This window comes from Athene noctua, chromosome 11 (genome assembly GCF_965140245.1).
Source record: "Athene noctua chromosome 11, bAthNoc1.hap1.1, whole genome shotgun sequence".
Taxonomy (NCBI): Eukaryota; Metazoa; Chordata; class Aves; order Strigiformes; family Strigidae; genus Athene; species Athene noctua.
The window spans coordinates 15,235,349-15,251,923 of record NC_134047.1 but is presented as its reverse complement, the minus strand read 5'-3'; the positions used below and the strand labels follow the sequence as shown (position 1 = coordinate 15,251,923).

At 48.4% G+C, this 16,575-nt stretch overlaps 1 protein-coding gene across 2 annotated transcripts; it reads right to left on the bottom strand.

The window, feature by feature from the left end:
• Positions 1–565: 565 nt before the first annotated feature.
• LOC141964626 (UAP56-interacting factor-like) lies at positions 566–14,896 on the bottom strand. Of its 2 annotated transcripts, none has more exons than XM_074915256.1 (9): positions 14,742–14,896; positions 10,616–10,759; positions 7,099–7,241; positions 4,977–5,104; positions 4,068–4,152; positions 3,589–3,629; positions 3,429–3,503; positions 2,641–2,752; positions 566–1,887 (listed from the first exon to the last, which is right to left on the bottom strand). In XM_074915256.1, exons 1-9 carry the CDS (start codon positions 14,821–14,823, stop codon positions 1,792–1,794), a joined length of 906 nt encoding a protein of 301 aa, XP_074771357.1. In that variant the 5' UTR covers positions 14,824–14,896; the 3' UTR covers positions 566–1,791. The 2 variants fall into 2 exon arrangements, with proteins under 2 accessions (XP_074771357.1, XP_074771358.1); XM_074915257.1 differs by having other exon boundaries at positions 4,068–4,149.
• Between the last annotated feature and the right edge of the window lie 1,679 nt (positions 14,897–16,575).

Below are 16,575 nucleotides of genomic sequence, written 5' to 3'. Positions count from 1 at the left end.
CTGTTCATTCAGGACTGAACGGCTCCATCCCTTTGTAACTTGGTTTAAGAAGGTTCTCTTAGCGAGTCTACCACCTTTTGTCAATATTTATAGCGAAGGTGTAACTGAAACCAGGGGTATAGCCATTTGTGACAGTGTTTCTTGTTCATCTTCCATGACATCTGGATTACTTGCATGAAGGGGTGATGTTCTTCTCCGGAGTTCATTAACCTGGAAGTCAGTTTGCATTTGTTTCACGTTGGACATACTCAGAGTCAGGTCTGCTCTGACAATTTTGCCGATAACATTAAAGGCAAAAGACATCGCAGCGAAGATTTTACAAAATATCTATTGAAAACCTCCCACCGCTTTGGCTGTGCTTGGAGCTAGCTTTGTGAGCAGTAAACTGCCTGCGTGGCCAGTCCAGTGCCCTACTGTCCGCCGGAGGGCACCGATGGCAGCCACAGCCTCCCCCAAAGCACCGAGGTGGCAGCCCATGTGGCCACACATACTGTGCCCCGCAGTGCCATGCTGAGAGGCTGAACTTGTGCCAAAAGCCTGTTGAAGGAAGGGAAATAACCAGAGGTGACATTTGACAAGTTAGTTTTTTATTCAGTGCATTGGACTCGTACATCAATGCTTTGTCAACTAACAACGTTTCACACATTCCTATAAAACCAACACCAAGTCCAGTCTCTTGTTAAAGACGCTCAGTGTAAAATGTAAAGCAGTCTATCAAATATTTACTTTAATAAGTATAGCTTAGAGCCCAGTAACAGGCTGTGTCCAGTGCATTCAGTGCTGGGTTGCAGCAGAGGGTGGAGAATGGATCAGTGACTCTTGATTGGTGCAGGACTTCGTTAACAAATGTCTAGACCCAGCTCATTAACATCTCAGCCAATGTTTATTGGACTGCTGTAGAGCCTGGCCTCCCTCCTCCAGCTGCTAGTTCGATTATGCCAGTGCTCTGAGCATGGGTGGAGCTGCACCTACAAAATCCCTAATGCAGAACCACTGCAGCACTGGAAAACTTGATTTGAGCTGGGGCAGCCTGTCTGTGCTCCACGCCAAGGACAGTCACGCTGGCAGCTCGGCAAGGCACGTCTCACCCCGTCCCTGCAACTGGGCCGGCAGCAGCAGTCAGAACAGCACGGCAAACCAAAGAGAAATGCAAGGTGCTCAGGCCTGACTATCGGGGCAGAAGGAGACATTTTCAGGATGGAGGGGTCTTACACTGCAAACCTCCAGGCAGGGATGCCTGCACGCACAGCAAATCAGGCAGTTAGGTGGATGCTGGGGAATGTGGGCAGCTGGAGCATCCCCGCTGCTGCCACTGCTGGGGCACATCCTTCAGCCCCGCACACGCTCCGCTCCCCGGTCTGTCTCCCATGTGGGCAGGCAGTGTCCTCAGCCCTGTCCCACCCATGGGATGATGTAGGGAAGGCTCCACAGGTATGGCTTGGAGCTGGTCCCCCTTCCCTCTTGACAGTCACCGCAGGCAGCACAGGGTGCCCTGGCAGGGGGACAGGGCTGGTGCCAGCCCCATGGCTCCCCAGCAGAGTGCTCCCAGCAAATCCATCTCTGCTCATCCCCCTCCACCAACCTGCTCATATCACACCTGCCCTGTGCTTTGGCCTCAACTCTCGTCCTGCCTCATCCCTGCCCTCAATCGCTCATTCATTCGGTATGGAAGGAAGGAGACGGCACATTTCCAAATTAGCTATATCTCAGAGGAAATCTATCGAGTTTTATTGAGCTGCCCGTTATGGGGCCTGGACTGTTATGGGCAGTCCCTGTGAAGAGCATGTGGTGCTAAGGCATGGTGACCGTCCGGCCGGCGTTCCTGGCTGCTGTAAAGCGCCTCTTATTCCTCAGACCAGAGAACCTCTCATCCAGTGTCAGGCTGGTCTGCAGGGGAAAGGGAGAGCGAGTCAGTCTCACGTCTCGTGGCAAAGCACGGCCAAACTTGTAGCGGGGTATTGATTAGAGCCCATCAGTCAGGACGGTGCTTCACAGCCAGTTAGTCAATTAAACCACTCAGCACACGGAGACAAGGAGCTCAACAGACTCTGTGTGGCTGGAAAACCTCCAAGCAGCGCCCAGCCCCAAGACACTGGGCATCCTCAGCAAGAACAGGAGCAAGCAGATGGCATTTGAGCACATGGCATCAAGTAAAACCAAACCGTCCAGACAAGAAACGCTGGCAATGAAGAAGGTGGAGCAGGATTTCCGACCTGCCCAGGGGCTCTTGGACCATATTTCAGCGTAAAATGTGGCACTGAGAAAGTCACCAAAGCAAAGAGAGAGCATAGCCCAGAAGTGCTCTGTGTCTCTGAGGAGTGGGGAGCACCGGCAGTGAAACGGTCCCCCCCGGCCAGGACCACTCAGAAGCATCTCCCCGCTCCAAGCAAGCACATGGAGAAGCCAAGAGGGGCCAAAAGAGTGGGGAAAATTGGGCCGAGTCTGTAACTGCTGAACAGTCTTCTCAGGTGCCTTCAGTTTTCTGAGCAACCTAGCCAACATGGCTACAGGACTCTCCTCCCGGGTTATGCTAGATAAACCCAACTGGCAGCCCCAAAAACCTGTGCGTGACGTTAACAGCTTAGTGGCAGTGCTGCTGCAGGGTGCAAAGTGCTGCCTGTCCCGTCGACACTCCTCTACCTGGTTGGCCATTGCACGGAAGTTGAATCTCAGCAGCACCCCCCTGGGCTGGGGCTTGGTGGCCCGCAGCGGGGGCCTCTGACTTCGCAGGAACGGGCGCTTGGATCCAGGCCTGGGGAGAGCACAGATCTGCAGTCACTCAGGATGCTAAGGCAGCTCACTTCCTATCGTCTGCAAACCAGCAAGGAGTAAAGGAAACACGTGCATGCCCCACACGTCCCATGGCATGTCTCACAGCAGCCAGGGTGAGTCTAAAGCGTGCCGGGAGAGTTGCTGTGCAGGCAGAGTTCCAGCACTGGGGACTGTGTCATACCAAGGCTGCCATGGGGTGCTCTCTGCACCCAGGACATGCCAAGTGCTCTCACTCACCCTTATTTCTGCCCCTAGCTGGGTGCTGCGTCTTGAAGCTGCACCAGCTCAGCCCAGGGGTGAAGCTGCCCCCTTCCAGCCTCTGCGTTCCTCTCACACAGTGAGCGTGCCGTGTCCCTCTGGGGTGCGTGGCATTTCCCCCGTGAAACCCCACAGCGAGCACACCCAGCCCGCCACCTCCCACGTGCTGCTGGCACTTCCATTTCTCCTTACTCTGGATAACAAACGAGCCACACAGTAATTACCATCTCCTTTCAAATATGCCAGGAAGGGAACGAGACACCATTTTACTAATCATTTTGGGTCTGAACCATTCACTGCACGCTCATTTTGGAAGAAGCAAAGCTGCAATAATGCTAAAGGGATTTGCAATGGCTTTTGTAGGGCTCCAATCCTAACAAATCACCTCATTTACTTACGCACTGGTCTGGCCTGCCTGGGGATTAGCCACAGAAACCGTCAGAACTGCTCCAGGGCTGGGTTTCACTTGCCACCTGTCAAGACAGGGAGATGTATCCAGCTTCCACTCGAATGTGAAAGAGCATCTCGTGTTTGCAGCGTGCCTTTGTTCACCAGTACCTTCTCATCCTTGGTGGTTTCCCTTCTCCGTTAGCATCCATCTGTTTTGAAATATATTTTAAAAAATATGACTTAAAGAGTTAGCTCTCAGGAACAATTATTCCTTTTTCAGTATTTGATTTGGTGTATTTGAATAGCTCTTTCCTTGCATGTTGTCAAGAAATTTGATAATTTGGGGGTTCCTGCTGGCACAGTGATCTGTATGGGTTGGCTTTACTTTACCCTGTGTGTGCACTGCTGTATAAACTACAAGGTTTAATTTTATCACCCGCCCAGGTTTTATTTTCCAGCTGCCAGAATATTAAGCTGCATTGAAAGTTGCCTGTCCTGCAAACACTTTCCTAGGAATACATTCGTTGTTAAAAGTCATTCGTCTTTCCCAGTCACTTTTGGAAGCAAAGATACAACTGGGCAAAGGCTGATAAAACTGAAGGCTTGTCACCATCAGCAGGTTGCAGAAAAAATGTCTCGATACTGACCCCTCTCTGAAAGTTCGCTTTGGAGAACCGCTGCTGCATCCGCTTCTGCTGGAAGGCTGGTGCCCTGTTCAGCAGGAAAGGCCTGCTGGTAAAGGAGGAGAGAGAAAAGGACATAGGTGAGTATAACGCCAGGTCTCTCCTAAAGTTTAATGCTGAACTACCTAACCCAGTGTGGTATTAAAAAGCAAATGAGGCTGTGTGTTACCAAGTTCCAACCAACAGGTTTTTCTGTGAGCAAAAGATTTCAGAGGAACTCGTTTTTCTGCTCAAATGAAACAACAGCTTGTGTTCTGAACTCTGCTCATTAAAAAAAAAAAAAATCATGGAAGAAAATAATCTGATCAGAAGGGACCTCTGGAGGTCATTCAGTCCCTGCTCTACTCAGAACAGAGAAAGACAGGATTGCCACAGAGCTTCCTTTCGAGCTCAGAGAACACAAGGACCTCAGCGAGTCAGGCACTGAGACTGCCCAGTGCCCGGCAGCCTGCCTTTGTCACAGCTCCTGGGGCACAGCATCTGCTTCTGCAACCCCTCACCAGGACAGACACCCTCTCCCTGCCTATCCCTTACAGCTGGAATCTGTATTTCCTGCCTTTATGAAAGTAAATGCTATTTCACCATTCAAAAGTTTTCCCCAAAATGACAGAGTTTAATAAAGGTTTAATAAAAATACAAAGGTCACATTTTCTATGCTTTCTAAAATAAAATTATAGCTCTACTACCTGAATTATTAACTATCAGCACGAGGTTGTTTTATTTCTAGGTGCCCTCCTATCCTACCCAGGGGTACTTTTCTCACATTGCATGAGCACACAGGTGTAGCCCCTCCCAGCTGGCACAGACTGAGAGCAGAGCCCCAGGAGCTGCACAGGGAAAACCAAGAAAGCCCAGAGTTATCAAAGATTTTACCTTCTCCCCGGGGTGTGGGTGCTGGCGGCAGCTGCTCTGAATCTCTTGGGGCCTGGGGGTGGCCGTCGCCGTCCCTCTGGCTGCCCACTGCTGCTGCTTTTGGAGAAAGCATCGTTGTTCTTGTTGCCCTGAAAGAGCAGCGAGAGCTCAGCAGTTGTCACCCATGCCACAACCTCGATGCACGAAGAGGGAGTGAGCACGAGTGAGAGCACATGACTGTGCTTCCCTCCGCCGACTGCCGCTGCCCGAAAAGCCAGTGCATTTATTTGGCATTGTCTTTGGCTCTGTCTAGAGGGAAACCCAGACTGCTCCGAAGTGCAGGAGGTGATTGCTGACACTGCAGCACTTCCCTCGCTGCTCCCAGACATGTTCAGTGCCACTTGCAATTGCTTCAAAGGGGGCTCAGCCCCACACTTGTGTGCTCTGCATTCCCTGTATTCTCATTCCCAACTGTTTTTCCTTTGAAATTTCTGCAGTCTTGCAACAGAATCACCATGCTCTGCAAGCGTTTTTTTTTTTTCTTTTTCCTTTGCTATTTTCTTGATGGGAAACTGATTCCTCGCTAAATCTACCAAAGTCTGGTCTCTTCCATGATCTTTTGTATCTATGGCAGGAATACTTCTACTGAGCAGCCAGTGTTGCTGTAGTCTCAAATCTGGAGTCGGTATACACTGTTGTCAACAATCAGTATGTGGGCCTCAGCTCCTGGGCATGAAACTACAAGTACCAGGAAGAATGTTTCATTCTAATGGTGCAGAAATACCCCAAAAAATTAGTTCATGGAGAGCAAACCTCACACAAGCCACGCATTAGAGCTTTGCTCAGGTTTTTCGGTTATTGACTCTTTCTTGTTTGGACATGTACGTTGCCTGGTCCAAGCCCTGAAGCATGAAGAACATCAGAAGACCCCTCATCAGTGTATGTCCTCCTGCTGTTACTTATGCAAACTGCCACAGACTCTATCCCATTTATTTCTGTGGGACAACCACCACCACCGTTACTACCCACTAACTGAGATGTGTTTCCACATTCTTCCCACTTGGTTTATTTCTGTGAAATGGAAGCTACCACAGAATTATGCCTCCTAGCAACTGCTTATTACTTTCTGTTAACATCCAGCCACATTCAATATCTGAGTCATTGCAGTCTTTATTTTCAGGAATAACCACACTCCATGCACATGCATGCTCAGTTTAGGGCTCTCTTATTTACACCCTCAGCACACAGTCATTAAATGTGCCATCATGTTTGGCACTTTGGTGTTTTTTTAAAAGCTCACTGAGCGTATGTGACCTCCTAATTGAATGGAAAAAAAAAACCAAACTCTCACAGAGGACTACCTGCTTGATTTCCACTTTCTACACCAAGCCAGTTTAATATTAGTGACACTCAGAAGAATGGTGTAAGAACTACTTTAATGGTGATCACATACCTTCCTTCCCATCTCTTGAGTCTTAAAAATAACTCAAAACCCAAATGAAATATTTCAATCTTTTTTTTTTTTTAAATGTTTTTGAGCAGACAAGACCTAGACATTTAAATCTGAAAAAGGCAGAGCCATGAAAGAAAAAAAATGTGGTTTACACTGAAGCATGTGGGCAATCTGATCCATGGTTGTCACAGTACTGGGAATCAGCGTCTCTCAGGAGGATACTCACTTGTTAGTGAAAAGTATGTCTCTGAACCAAAGTCACCTGAAGTCAACAACAGGCTGTCCTTTTACTTCACTGGACCTTGGAAAACACTCGGGGTGGACAGCAAACAAATCTTAACATACCTTCTCTGAGTGATAATAGGAAGATGAGATGACATGGAATTTGTTTTTATGGAAATATTTTTAAATCTTCTAACATTTTTAAAAAATCTTTTTGTAAAACCCATGGGAACTGATTCAGTAAAATTATGCCAAGTCATAAGCTTATAAAACCAACTGGAAAATTGCTCTTTTATATGCATATGTATCTGTACTCAGCTAAGCATACAAATGCTATGCACAGACATATAAAAGATAGTGCCTGTAAATATTTTATGCAGATTTTCCTTTGGGGTAATCCACGATCATAAAATCCAGCAGATTTCTACATGACATTTGGGAACAGCTGTACCTTCCCTAGCCCCCTACCTCTTGAGCCGATGGCTGGCGATTTAAAGGGCTCACTCCATTTAATGCAGCAGCTGCTCTTCTCCTGGGACCGGGCACACCATTCCTAAATTGTCTCCGATTGTATTGTTGTTGTCCAAACCCTCTTCTAAAGCGGTTAGGTCCTATGAAAATAAACTCTTATTTTAGCATCCTTCGAAACTCAATTTATGATTACAGTTTTGCAAATGGATTACAAGGTTAACTTTATATGACATAGGAGTATCTATATAAATAGTGATGCAAGAACCACATTAATTTATTCCAGAAAAGGAAATTAATTTTGCAGAATATTAAATAATTTATCCTTCCAATGTCTCACTAACATTCTTATTCTGTGTAGGACTGACAAACACATTATTTGATTTGAAAGAACATAGAAAAGCCTTCCACAATTCTGATTCCTAATAAAGGCAGGAACGCTTGCATCAGGAAACCTGTCAATCTGTTGTCAGAGCTCACACCGCTATGAATTAGCTGTGAAATGGAAGAAGCCTTTTGATACAGATATGCAAGTGACTCAAGCATCCGGAAGCCAACCCCACAGCAGCCTGGAATAGCTCTGAGTGCCCACATTATAGCACTTGATAGGTGAAGACTGGACCATAATTTTTATATATATATGTATATTATATTTTCTTTTATCTTGACATAGACATATCCTTACTTACTGCATATACTGAAGGGGGAACCTTCTGCTGCTGTTTTATGTAACTGCACAGGACACACACACCAACAGCCCATCTTGCATATGTTTTCCCCTAAGCCTGTTCACGATCTTGAAGCGTGCTGAAGTGTCGAGCGAGAGGAAAACGCTCCGTCAGACGGAGGCACAGTGCATTAAAGCCTAATTACTCCACATGATAAACTTCTGCAGTCCTAATGAAGTAGACATATTCTGAGCCGCTATAGCAGTGAAATGTGCACACATACTCAGAGGGGTGTACAAATCAGGCACAAAGCAGTGCATGGCAGAGAGCGGCGAGAGTGCGGTTAAACCCTGGACCATACAGCAGCACCGCACTGATACAAACCACAGAGCAGTTAGACACATGTATTGATCCTACACCATCGATTCCTACTTCACAGCAATTTATAATGACTTGGAGCAATTAGAAATGAAGTGTTCTGAGGCAGCGGTGACATCGCTGTCAGGGGCCACCACCGCAGTGATTAATGAAGGCTCCAGCCCCAGGGTGTAACACCGGTCAGCACCAGCATGTGCGGGTTACGCTGGAATAGAGTGAAGATGATTTGAGCTGCTCTAGCTCTAAAACAAAAGGGCACCAGGGCATGCCCATGGGAAACACCTCAGAGACAGCTCATAAGGGTGCTTCACTCCTGACGGCTGGAGACGCTGGTTGGGAATCCTCACAAAAATGCTGCTCACAAGTTCTGTGGGGCCAGTAGTTATTTTATTTGCAAACGATGCCTTCTCACCTCAGACGTGCAGGTGTGTAAATATTCCTCTCTTGACAAACACGTGAATTTTGGCACTCTGTGTCATTTTGACCAGATGTGGTCTCGCTGTGTTTAATGGCGCTTTTTTCCCTTCTGGTTCTGTCCCCACAGTTTCTTTTTTCCCTTCTTGTTCCCTTCAACGCCACCCTGGGCTTGCCCCTCTCTCGCCTGTTTGCCAGATGGTGCTCCTGCGGGCCACCAAGCCTTGCAACACAGCTTTCCTGCACCCCGGAGAGGGCATCTCCTCTGCGGCAAGACAGACTGAGCTCAGCCGCCTTTCCTGGGCATTTCATTGGTGCAGTGGGAGGGACTGATGCAAAAGGCAGCCCTGACTAGAAAATCATGCCCCTGTCAGTCAGTTCATATTAGAGAGCCTCTGCTCAGCGGTGCGCTCAGGCACACCTCAGCCAGTGTAAATAACTAACGACGGAGCCATCAGCCTCCAAGGGGTACCCCGTGTACACCAGCTGGGGACCAAGGCCTCGGTCTGTCATGTATCCTGAAGTGTGACAGATGGGAGGCTCCATCTCTGCAAAAAGTCTGGCACATATTTATTAATGAAAGAACATTTGAATAAAACCCCACAGCATCAGCAGCCAGGGAAGACCCCCGCCGTGTTCGGGTTCATGCTCAGAGCCTGGTGCTGAGCACACCTGGGTTGGCCAAGAAGCACCTCTGCCCAGCAAGCACAGATTGGGGAGAAGCCCCAATGTCTGACAGACTCTTTTTCCAAGAAGATTTGAAATTCAAATTTCTTGTCATTAAAAATCATCTCTCCCCCACTAGGGAGATGGTTGAAGCCATATTCCAGGAGGGATAACAGCACTTCGCTTGCACGAATTCTCTTGCTGGTTTAATCAGCATAATAGCCTTCTCCATCCTCTGTCATTACAGTGCTAGGCTGTTCTGATCGTCATTTTGATAATGGTTATCACATCTCAGCCCAGAAGAGACTGCGCTTCAGCAGGGATTGAAGTGAAATGAGCCCCTGAAGAATTACGGGCTAAATTCGCAATCATGCTGAGCTTCCCAAAATTGCTACTGACATCAGCACCACACAGCACGGTGGGTCTCTGCACTTGGCAGGACTGAATTCAGATTCAGTTAAAAACCTCTGAAATACTAAGACTAGCAGAAATAATTCTATAAATGAACAGAAAAGCTCTCCACTCTAAGGAATAGCTAAAAAAATATTTTGCTTGATTTATTTGACTCTGCATGCAGTAGTCGCTTGAGTGTGGAAGAGTATCAAAGCCTGTGTTTTTGATAGAAAAATCAATTTGCAAAGGGTAATTATTATCATTCTGTTTTGAACTGGAACAATTCTTGCTAAGGCAATATGTGGTGGAGACCAAGAACATGAGAGTGGGAGGCAGATCGGAGACAAGCAGGATTGCTCCCAGCAGTCCCACTGTCCTGATGTGCCACTCACTGGCACCCCAAGGGAAGACTGTAAAGACACTGCTGCAAAATGTCACTAAAATCTTCAATGAAGTGATTTAGCAGTAATTTTTTTTTAAAAAAGCCACACTTTGATAGAGATTGCATTTCGCACAGCAGATAACTGGTTTTGTAGATAAAAGCTAGTGGAACCAAACATAGATTAGTGTGTGATCATTCGGTATTATAAAAAAACTCATCCTAAAAATAGCATGGTTGGCAAAAGTGACAAATTAGCTCCAATAACTGAGCTATCAAAGACAGTTACTGAAGGGGTAATTTAAGTGTGTTCTGGGAAAAAGAGGATTAGGAAGAGGCATAATTAAAATATGCAAAGCCAAAAGGGAATAGAGAATAGATATTAAGTCACTTTGAATTAGTAATTCATGAGAGGGTGGAAGGGAGAGAAATGGATGAATTTATGCTCTGAAAGGGCCCTGATAGTCCATTGTTGCAGAGAGAAAAGCTATTCAGAGCCCGAGTACATCTTATACGCACACAGGAATTAGACAGGAGAAGGATTTAAGAGATGCGTTTTGTTACACAAAACGTGTTTTCCAGATTGGCAGGTCTACACTGTCCCAAGGCGCTCACCTACCTTGCAAATTCCTCTGCATCCAGGCATGGAAACGGGGCCGCCCGTACCCATATGCCGAATTCCTGTTCTTGACCTGCTGCCTTCGCCTGTCCCCTGCGGCGCTGGCATCTGTTTGCTCTTTCCTGTGGCGTTTTATGATGTCATCTAGATCAAAATGGCAAAGGGGAAACCCATAAAACCTGCACTTTCTACCAACAGCGATTCCCACCTTTGGTGCCTGCAATGGTCTGCAGTGAAAATGGAGCTTGCGGTTCTGTGAGCTACGCTGGCTGGACAATAAAAGATTAAGCTTAGCTCAGAAAGTATAGGATCAATTTACTTGGCTCCTGCAGGCTGGAGATTAGAGTGCAGCGAATTATTTTAAAATGTGCTACCATCCAGCACGTATCCATGCGCAGGACAGAGATTTCAGACCCACATCCCACCAAGGGATCTGATCCTGCAGATTTCCCACAAACATAATGGAATAGGGTTTTGCAGGGGCACCAGGAGCTCAGTGATGAGTGGAGAACATTTTTTGAGAAGGTCTGACTTGGAAGGCTGCAGGAGAGGTGGTCAAAGGGGGGACAACGAGCAGAACCATCCACGGGTGCACCTGCTCTGTGACAGCTGCTCCAAGGCTCCCCTTGCCACGCATGGGACACGGGCACTGCCCTGTGCAGAGAACGTGTGTCCCTGGTGTATAAACAACAGAAATGCTGGTCAAGTGCCATGCAAAGCCAAGTGGGATGAATGTCCCCCTAGGCCCTAAATTTGTAAAGGGGAGAACTGAAGCTTGATGCAGCGAAGGCTGCGACGTGAGGGCTGTGGGGAAGGAATCTCACTCGTACAGGGTGACTGTCAAGAAAGGGGACGTCACAGTCCCACAAACACTCATGGCTCACCAGGCAGCTGTAGAACAGTTTCCTTTCAATTCCCATCTCCTGGAGTCAGCTACCTGTATGTCTTTCCTCAGTTCTTCAAAAAACCAAAGCAAGGTTCTAGCCCTCAGTGGTATGAGATGAAGCTTGAAGCCATAAACCTCTATGGCTGAAAAACTAGTAGGCAAGTAGATGCAACATGCACAGTCAGTATCAGCAGCGCTTTGTATTTTAAGTTCCACTATCTTCAGGACCTGACTCTTGATTTTCTATCTGGGTTAGACACTCCTGCTTAATTACTCAACATAGCTAACCTAGAAACAGCTGGATAAGGATGTATCAACCACAGAGGAAGAACCCATTAGCTTCTGCTGCTGTCTGGTGAGGCAGAGAGGGAGAATATCCCAAATGCAAGAGGACTGCGCAGGGGATGCCTGCTCTCCCCCGCAAAACTTGGGCTCTCCTGTATAGACCTGTCTGCACCGCACCAAGGGAACCAGCTCTTGTGCTTCACATCGAACACATCGATTCAATTTCCACGCTTGCCCCACTGCCAGCAGCAGTAAGGTATTTTGGGAACCCTGCACAGCTCTCTGCAGACAGGAGGGAGGACAACCACCCAGCTCCTGCACTGCTGCAGAACGAGCGCTGGGACCAGGCACAGCTGCCTCACACCTCTGAGTCTCCGCTGCCACCCCATCACAAAAGGGGTACAAAACAGCCTGAATGAAGCAAAACGGACCCGGGATGTCTTGCCAATGTCCCAGGACTCCCCTCAGTCAAACTTATTAGGCAGCTCTGAAAATATACTGTATTGAGCTCTTCCATGAACTGTGAGATGTTTCTTGTTTTCCTTGCAAGACACCATCCAAATGCAGTTCCCAAGGCGCAGAGCCTGTATGAAACAACCAATTATTTTCCCTGTAATTTAGACACTTTTGGTTTAAAACTGTATTGGTAGGACTGAGAAGACATCACAAAATTCCTCCCAAGGACATTTTTGCCACAGTGCTTCACCAGTTCAGACTCAGCCAGGCATCCCGGGTGCTTCCCTGGGCACTGCTCCTGTAACACTGCACATCCCCTGAGCTGCACTGAAGTGCCACGTTTTACAACAGACCACAAGGGACACAAAGTGATGATTCACCTGCAGTATCCAGAGTATACCTGACTGGGTTTTGAAAGCTCATGGTCATCCTGAACAAGTGTTTTTAACTCTTTAAAAGATGGCACTGGAAGTTGAAGTATCTGGACCACGCACAAACTACTCTGGATGAAGAACTCTATGAAGAAACAGCTCAAAGCCCCTCAGTTCTCAATGAGTTGAGCTGGTCTGAAATCAAGGGGATCTTCTTAATTCAAGCTGTGCTGATGAAGAGGAAAATCAAAGGCTGGGACATCTTGTTAATTTTTCTCCTATTTTCCAACAATTTCTTCTCTGAACCTCAAACCTTCCAGAAAATACTTAGCAAGTAATAAAGCCACATCTGTTAAGCTCCAAGCAGAATGTTTTAACTTTACTTTAACAAATTAGCAAGGACAGAAGCGTCCAAATCAGGCCTTTTCCCAGGCAATGGCCACTCCAGCTACTTAATGAATCACTGGAGTGGAAGCACAGAAGTGCCATTAGCTTTCAATGGGTGATTATCAGGAACAGCACACCATACCTCCAGCGCTTGTCTCTTGTCATTTTCTATCAAAAAACTCCTGTGTCCAAATTAATACAAAGCCCAGGGAAAATAAACAAGAGCAGATGTAAGAATAGGCTGCGTGACTGCTTTTGTGATTTCTCTATCAAGTATGCCAGGAAGAGAGCACACTGGGAGAGGCTGGGCAATGTTCTTGGTATGAATGCGCTAATGTTCTCAGCTAAGTGTGCCTTTGGGACATGTGCTATTTGGGGCACAAGCTGATCTGAAGCGTATTGACAGCATCCCTGCTCGCCCTGCAGGGAGGCAGGTGCAGACATCCAAGGGTGGGCTATATACAGTGTGAGGAAGAGCTTGCTAGGAATGGAAGGGAGATGAATGCTCAAGCGCCTGGTCTGTCACCTTTCAGTGTCTTTTTTTCTTTGTGCATGAGTGGTTACCCTGTCTTTTGTGCCCATAAATAGGATGGGGTTAACAGTGCAATGTAATGGAGTAATATGTAAGGCTGGAAGGGATCCTAAGAGGTCATTTAAGGTAACCCTGTGCCCTCAAGACAGAATTAGATCTATCAGGGCTGCTTTAGAGTAACTCCTGCAGTTTCCTGTGACTGCTAACTCAAGTAAGGCCCAACATATCTGAAAGCACAGAAGCAAGCACCTGACAGTTAAAGTATCAATCCTCCACCAGGGCTCTTGTTTTATATTCTTCCTTCCCTGAGTAAGGTGTATTCTGGACTGAATATGGAGGTGGACCACAGGAGGTCTGACCGAGGGAAGCATTAAGGGAGAGCAAAAGCAAAGGGAGTATCGCATGTCCGCATACAGAAAACGGTTTGTGCAACACCATGGGAAAAAAAAAAAATGAAAAATTAGGGACCTGCTATTGCTGCAAATCCTCATAGCACCATTAAAATAAGGGTGCATCAGCCAAGGGATCAGTTTTGAGTTTGCAGTGGAAAATGTTCTGCTATTCCTGACAAGTGGCTCATTGCTGGGAAGAAATGACACAAGTTTTCGGTTAGGGAGCTGACCCAATAATAAAGGGTGCTGGTGGCCTTTCCTTCCACAGCTGAGATGGCAACACAATAATCCACCAAGATCAGTCATCCGGGCATCAGAGTCCAGGCCTTCGGAGTTGATAAAAGGGCAGTTGTTTATGCACAGTTCACATACCCAGCGCCAGAGGAATGGCGAGCACCATGAGCAAGCTGCTATAAATAGCCTGCACACCCGAGGACATGTCTCGTATCTTTATTTCACTAGAGGGCTCGTTGACGAAAGCCTCTCCCAACCCCCGGCGCTTGACGCGCTCCCCCGAAGTTCCGGGGTGCTGCCAGCAAAGCACAGAGATGGGTTTGAAGCCGCGATTCTTCCCCCCACACACACCATATCTTCGCTTTTTCCTGCCCGGTCGCCTCCCCCCCAGCCGAGTACAGGGGTACGGGGGTCACCCCGCGCCCCTCCGCCCGCCCCGCCACGACGCGCACAAGCACAAACCAGCCCCCGGGCCCCGCCGGGCGCACGGAGCCCCGGGCCGCCCCCCCCCGCCCCGCCCCGAGCGCCCTCGGCCCGGCCCCGCCGCCCCCCCGGGCCGGGACCCTCTCCCCGCCGGACCTACCCAGGGACATATCGATCTCCTCGGCTCCCGGCTGCGGCTCCGCCGCGGGACCCGGCCCGGGCTGCGGCCCCGCCGCCTCCATGGGCTCCGAGCGCGCACTGCCGCCGCCCCCCGCCGCCCAGTGCGCCTGCCCGGAATGGGCCGGCACCGGCGGCGGCACCGCGGGCGGCACCCCGCCCCGGCACCCCCCGCGGGCAGCCCTGCCCCGGCACCCACCCACCGCACCTGCCCGCTGGGCTCGGACACCCCTTCTCTCCGCAAACTGACCGTCCCTCGCACCCCCCCGCCAGCATCCCCCAAGCTCGCTCCGCGGGCATCCCTTCCAGCCCCCCCGCCGCCAGCTCTGCCCTCGGGGCACTCCCTGCTCGGCCCTGCCCTGGCTCTCTGCCCCCCAAGAGTCCCCTCGCAGCCTCCCCACTAACTGGGGAGATCCTTGTCATCAGCACTTCCCCTCTAGCTGGCTCCCAAGCGCCCCTCCCCAGCCTCTGTGCTAACGCTCTTCCTCTTCCCCCCGAATCCTTCTCCTCCCGTCAGTCCTTTCTGAGCGATGTCAAAGAAGGAACGACTATAAAAACAAGGTAACTTTGCAAATGGAGGCACTCGGCTTGTACTCGGGCACCGGGTCTGTCTGTGTGAGCTTCCTGGGGAGGGAGCATCCGCCTGGGACTGGTCTGTCAGCACCGACCTGATCACTCCCAGAGTCAAATTCTTCAGATCTTTCAGCCTCTGCGTCACATTGGATATGGCACTGCTGCTATTCTGCATTTTGAATACAAAATGTGAGCTAGACCATCTTCCTCCGCTTTTAAAGCCGGATTAAAAAAACAACCAAACAGAAAAACAAGCAGAAAAAAAAAACCAAACCCAAACCAAACAAAAAGGAAAAGAACTGGGAGAACTCACTCCTCTTCCAAAGGGCTACCGTACATTAGGTGAATAGCATGTTTATTTTTCTGAAGTTTCTATATAATAAATTCTCTGAAGTAATCTTCCACACCACATACATAATAAAGGCCACATAAACCTCAGAACAAAGTCTGCATGTGCAAGACAGTTTCTTGTGTTTTCAAGAGAGTTTCTTTTTCCCAGCTTGCACTTCAAATGGCAGAGAAATTTCTACATGAAAATAAATCAGGGCAAAGATTGCCTCCTGGTATGTGTATAGCTCTTAGCAAGATCAAGTGCTTCTGAAAGTGTTGGTTTAGGGAACTGTTCTTTCATGAAAGAAAAGGGCAGAACAGTGTTGAGAAAGCAACTAATAACCTTGGCTTGCAATGACACTGCAGGACGATCCCTAAAGCATTTTAATGAGAAATGTTATGAACTAAGATCATGATACCCCATTTGCAATTTTCTGTGATATACAAGGTGTCCACGGGGTGCTGCTGCTCTTTGGGGAGCCGTGGTTCTAATGCCCCCCTAGTCCAAGAGCTTTCCTTCAAAAGGAATCATTAAAATTTCTCAGCAATTTAATGAGTGCAGCCAGGAAAGCTGGAGCTGCTGGGAAAGGGCTGGAAAGTATCCATATAAACCAAGCCTTTAGCTATGGACAGGGAGAGGAGGTCTACAGCAGTGCCATTTTCTAGCACCTAATGAGAAGGGCTCTGGGAGGTGTCCTGGAGCCAGATGTGAAGCAGCAGCTGCCAGGAGCCACGAGGGAAGGACTGCAGGAGGGGCCTGGAGTCTCCTTTGGGTACAGGCCAGCTGCCCATTGAATGACCCAGGTTTCCACACTGAGAAGAAGTTGAATTTGGTCCCACTGAGAGGACAGTGTAAGGAGAGTGGCTTTCTGCAAAATCATACATACTTCTTTCTTCAGAAAATCTGAAAGCAA

Excerpts from the sequence above, each read along its gene's own strand:
- LOC141964626 (XM_074915256.1), bottom strand. The coding sequence starts at position 14,823 with ATGGAGGCGGCGGGGCCGCAGCCCGGGCCGGGTCCCGCGGCGGAGCCG. Across the intron at positions 5,105-7,098 it reads GCCAGCCATCGGCTCAAGAG|GGCAACAAGAACAACGATGC; the intron begins GTAGGGGGCTAG and ends CTGCTCTTTCAG. Across the intron at positions 4,153-4,976 it reads ACCCACACCCCGGGGAGAAG|CAGGCCTTTCCTGCTGAACA; the intron begins GTAAAATCTTTG and ends CTCCTTTACCAG.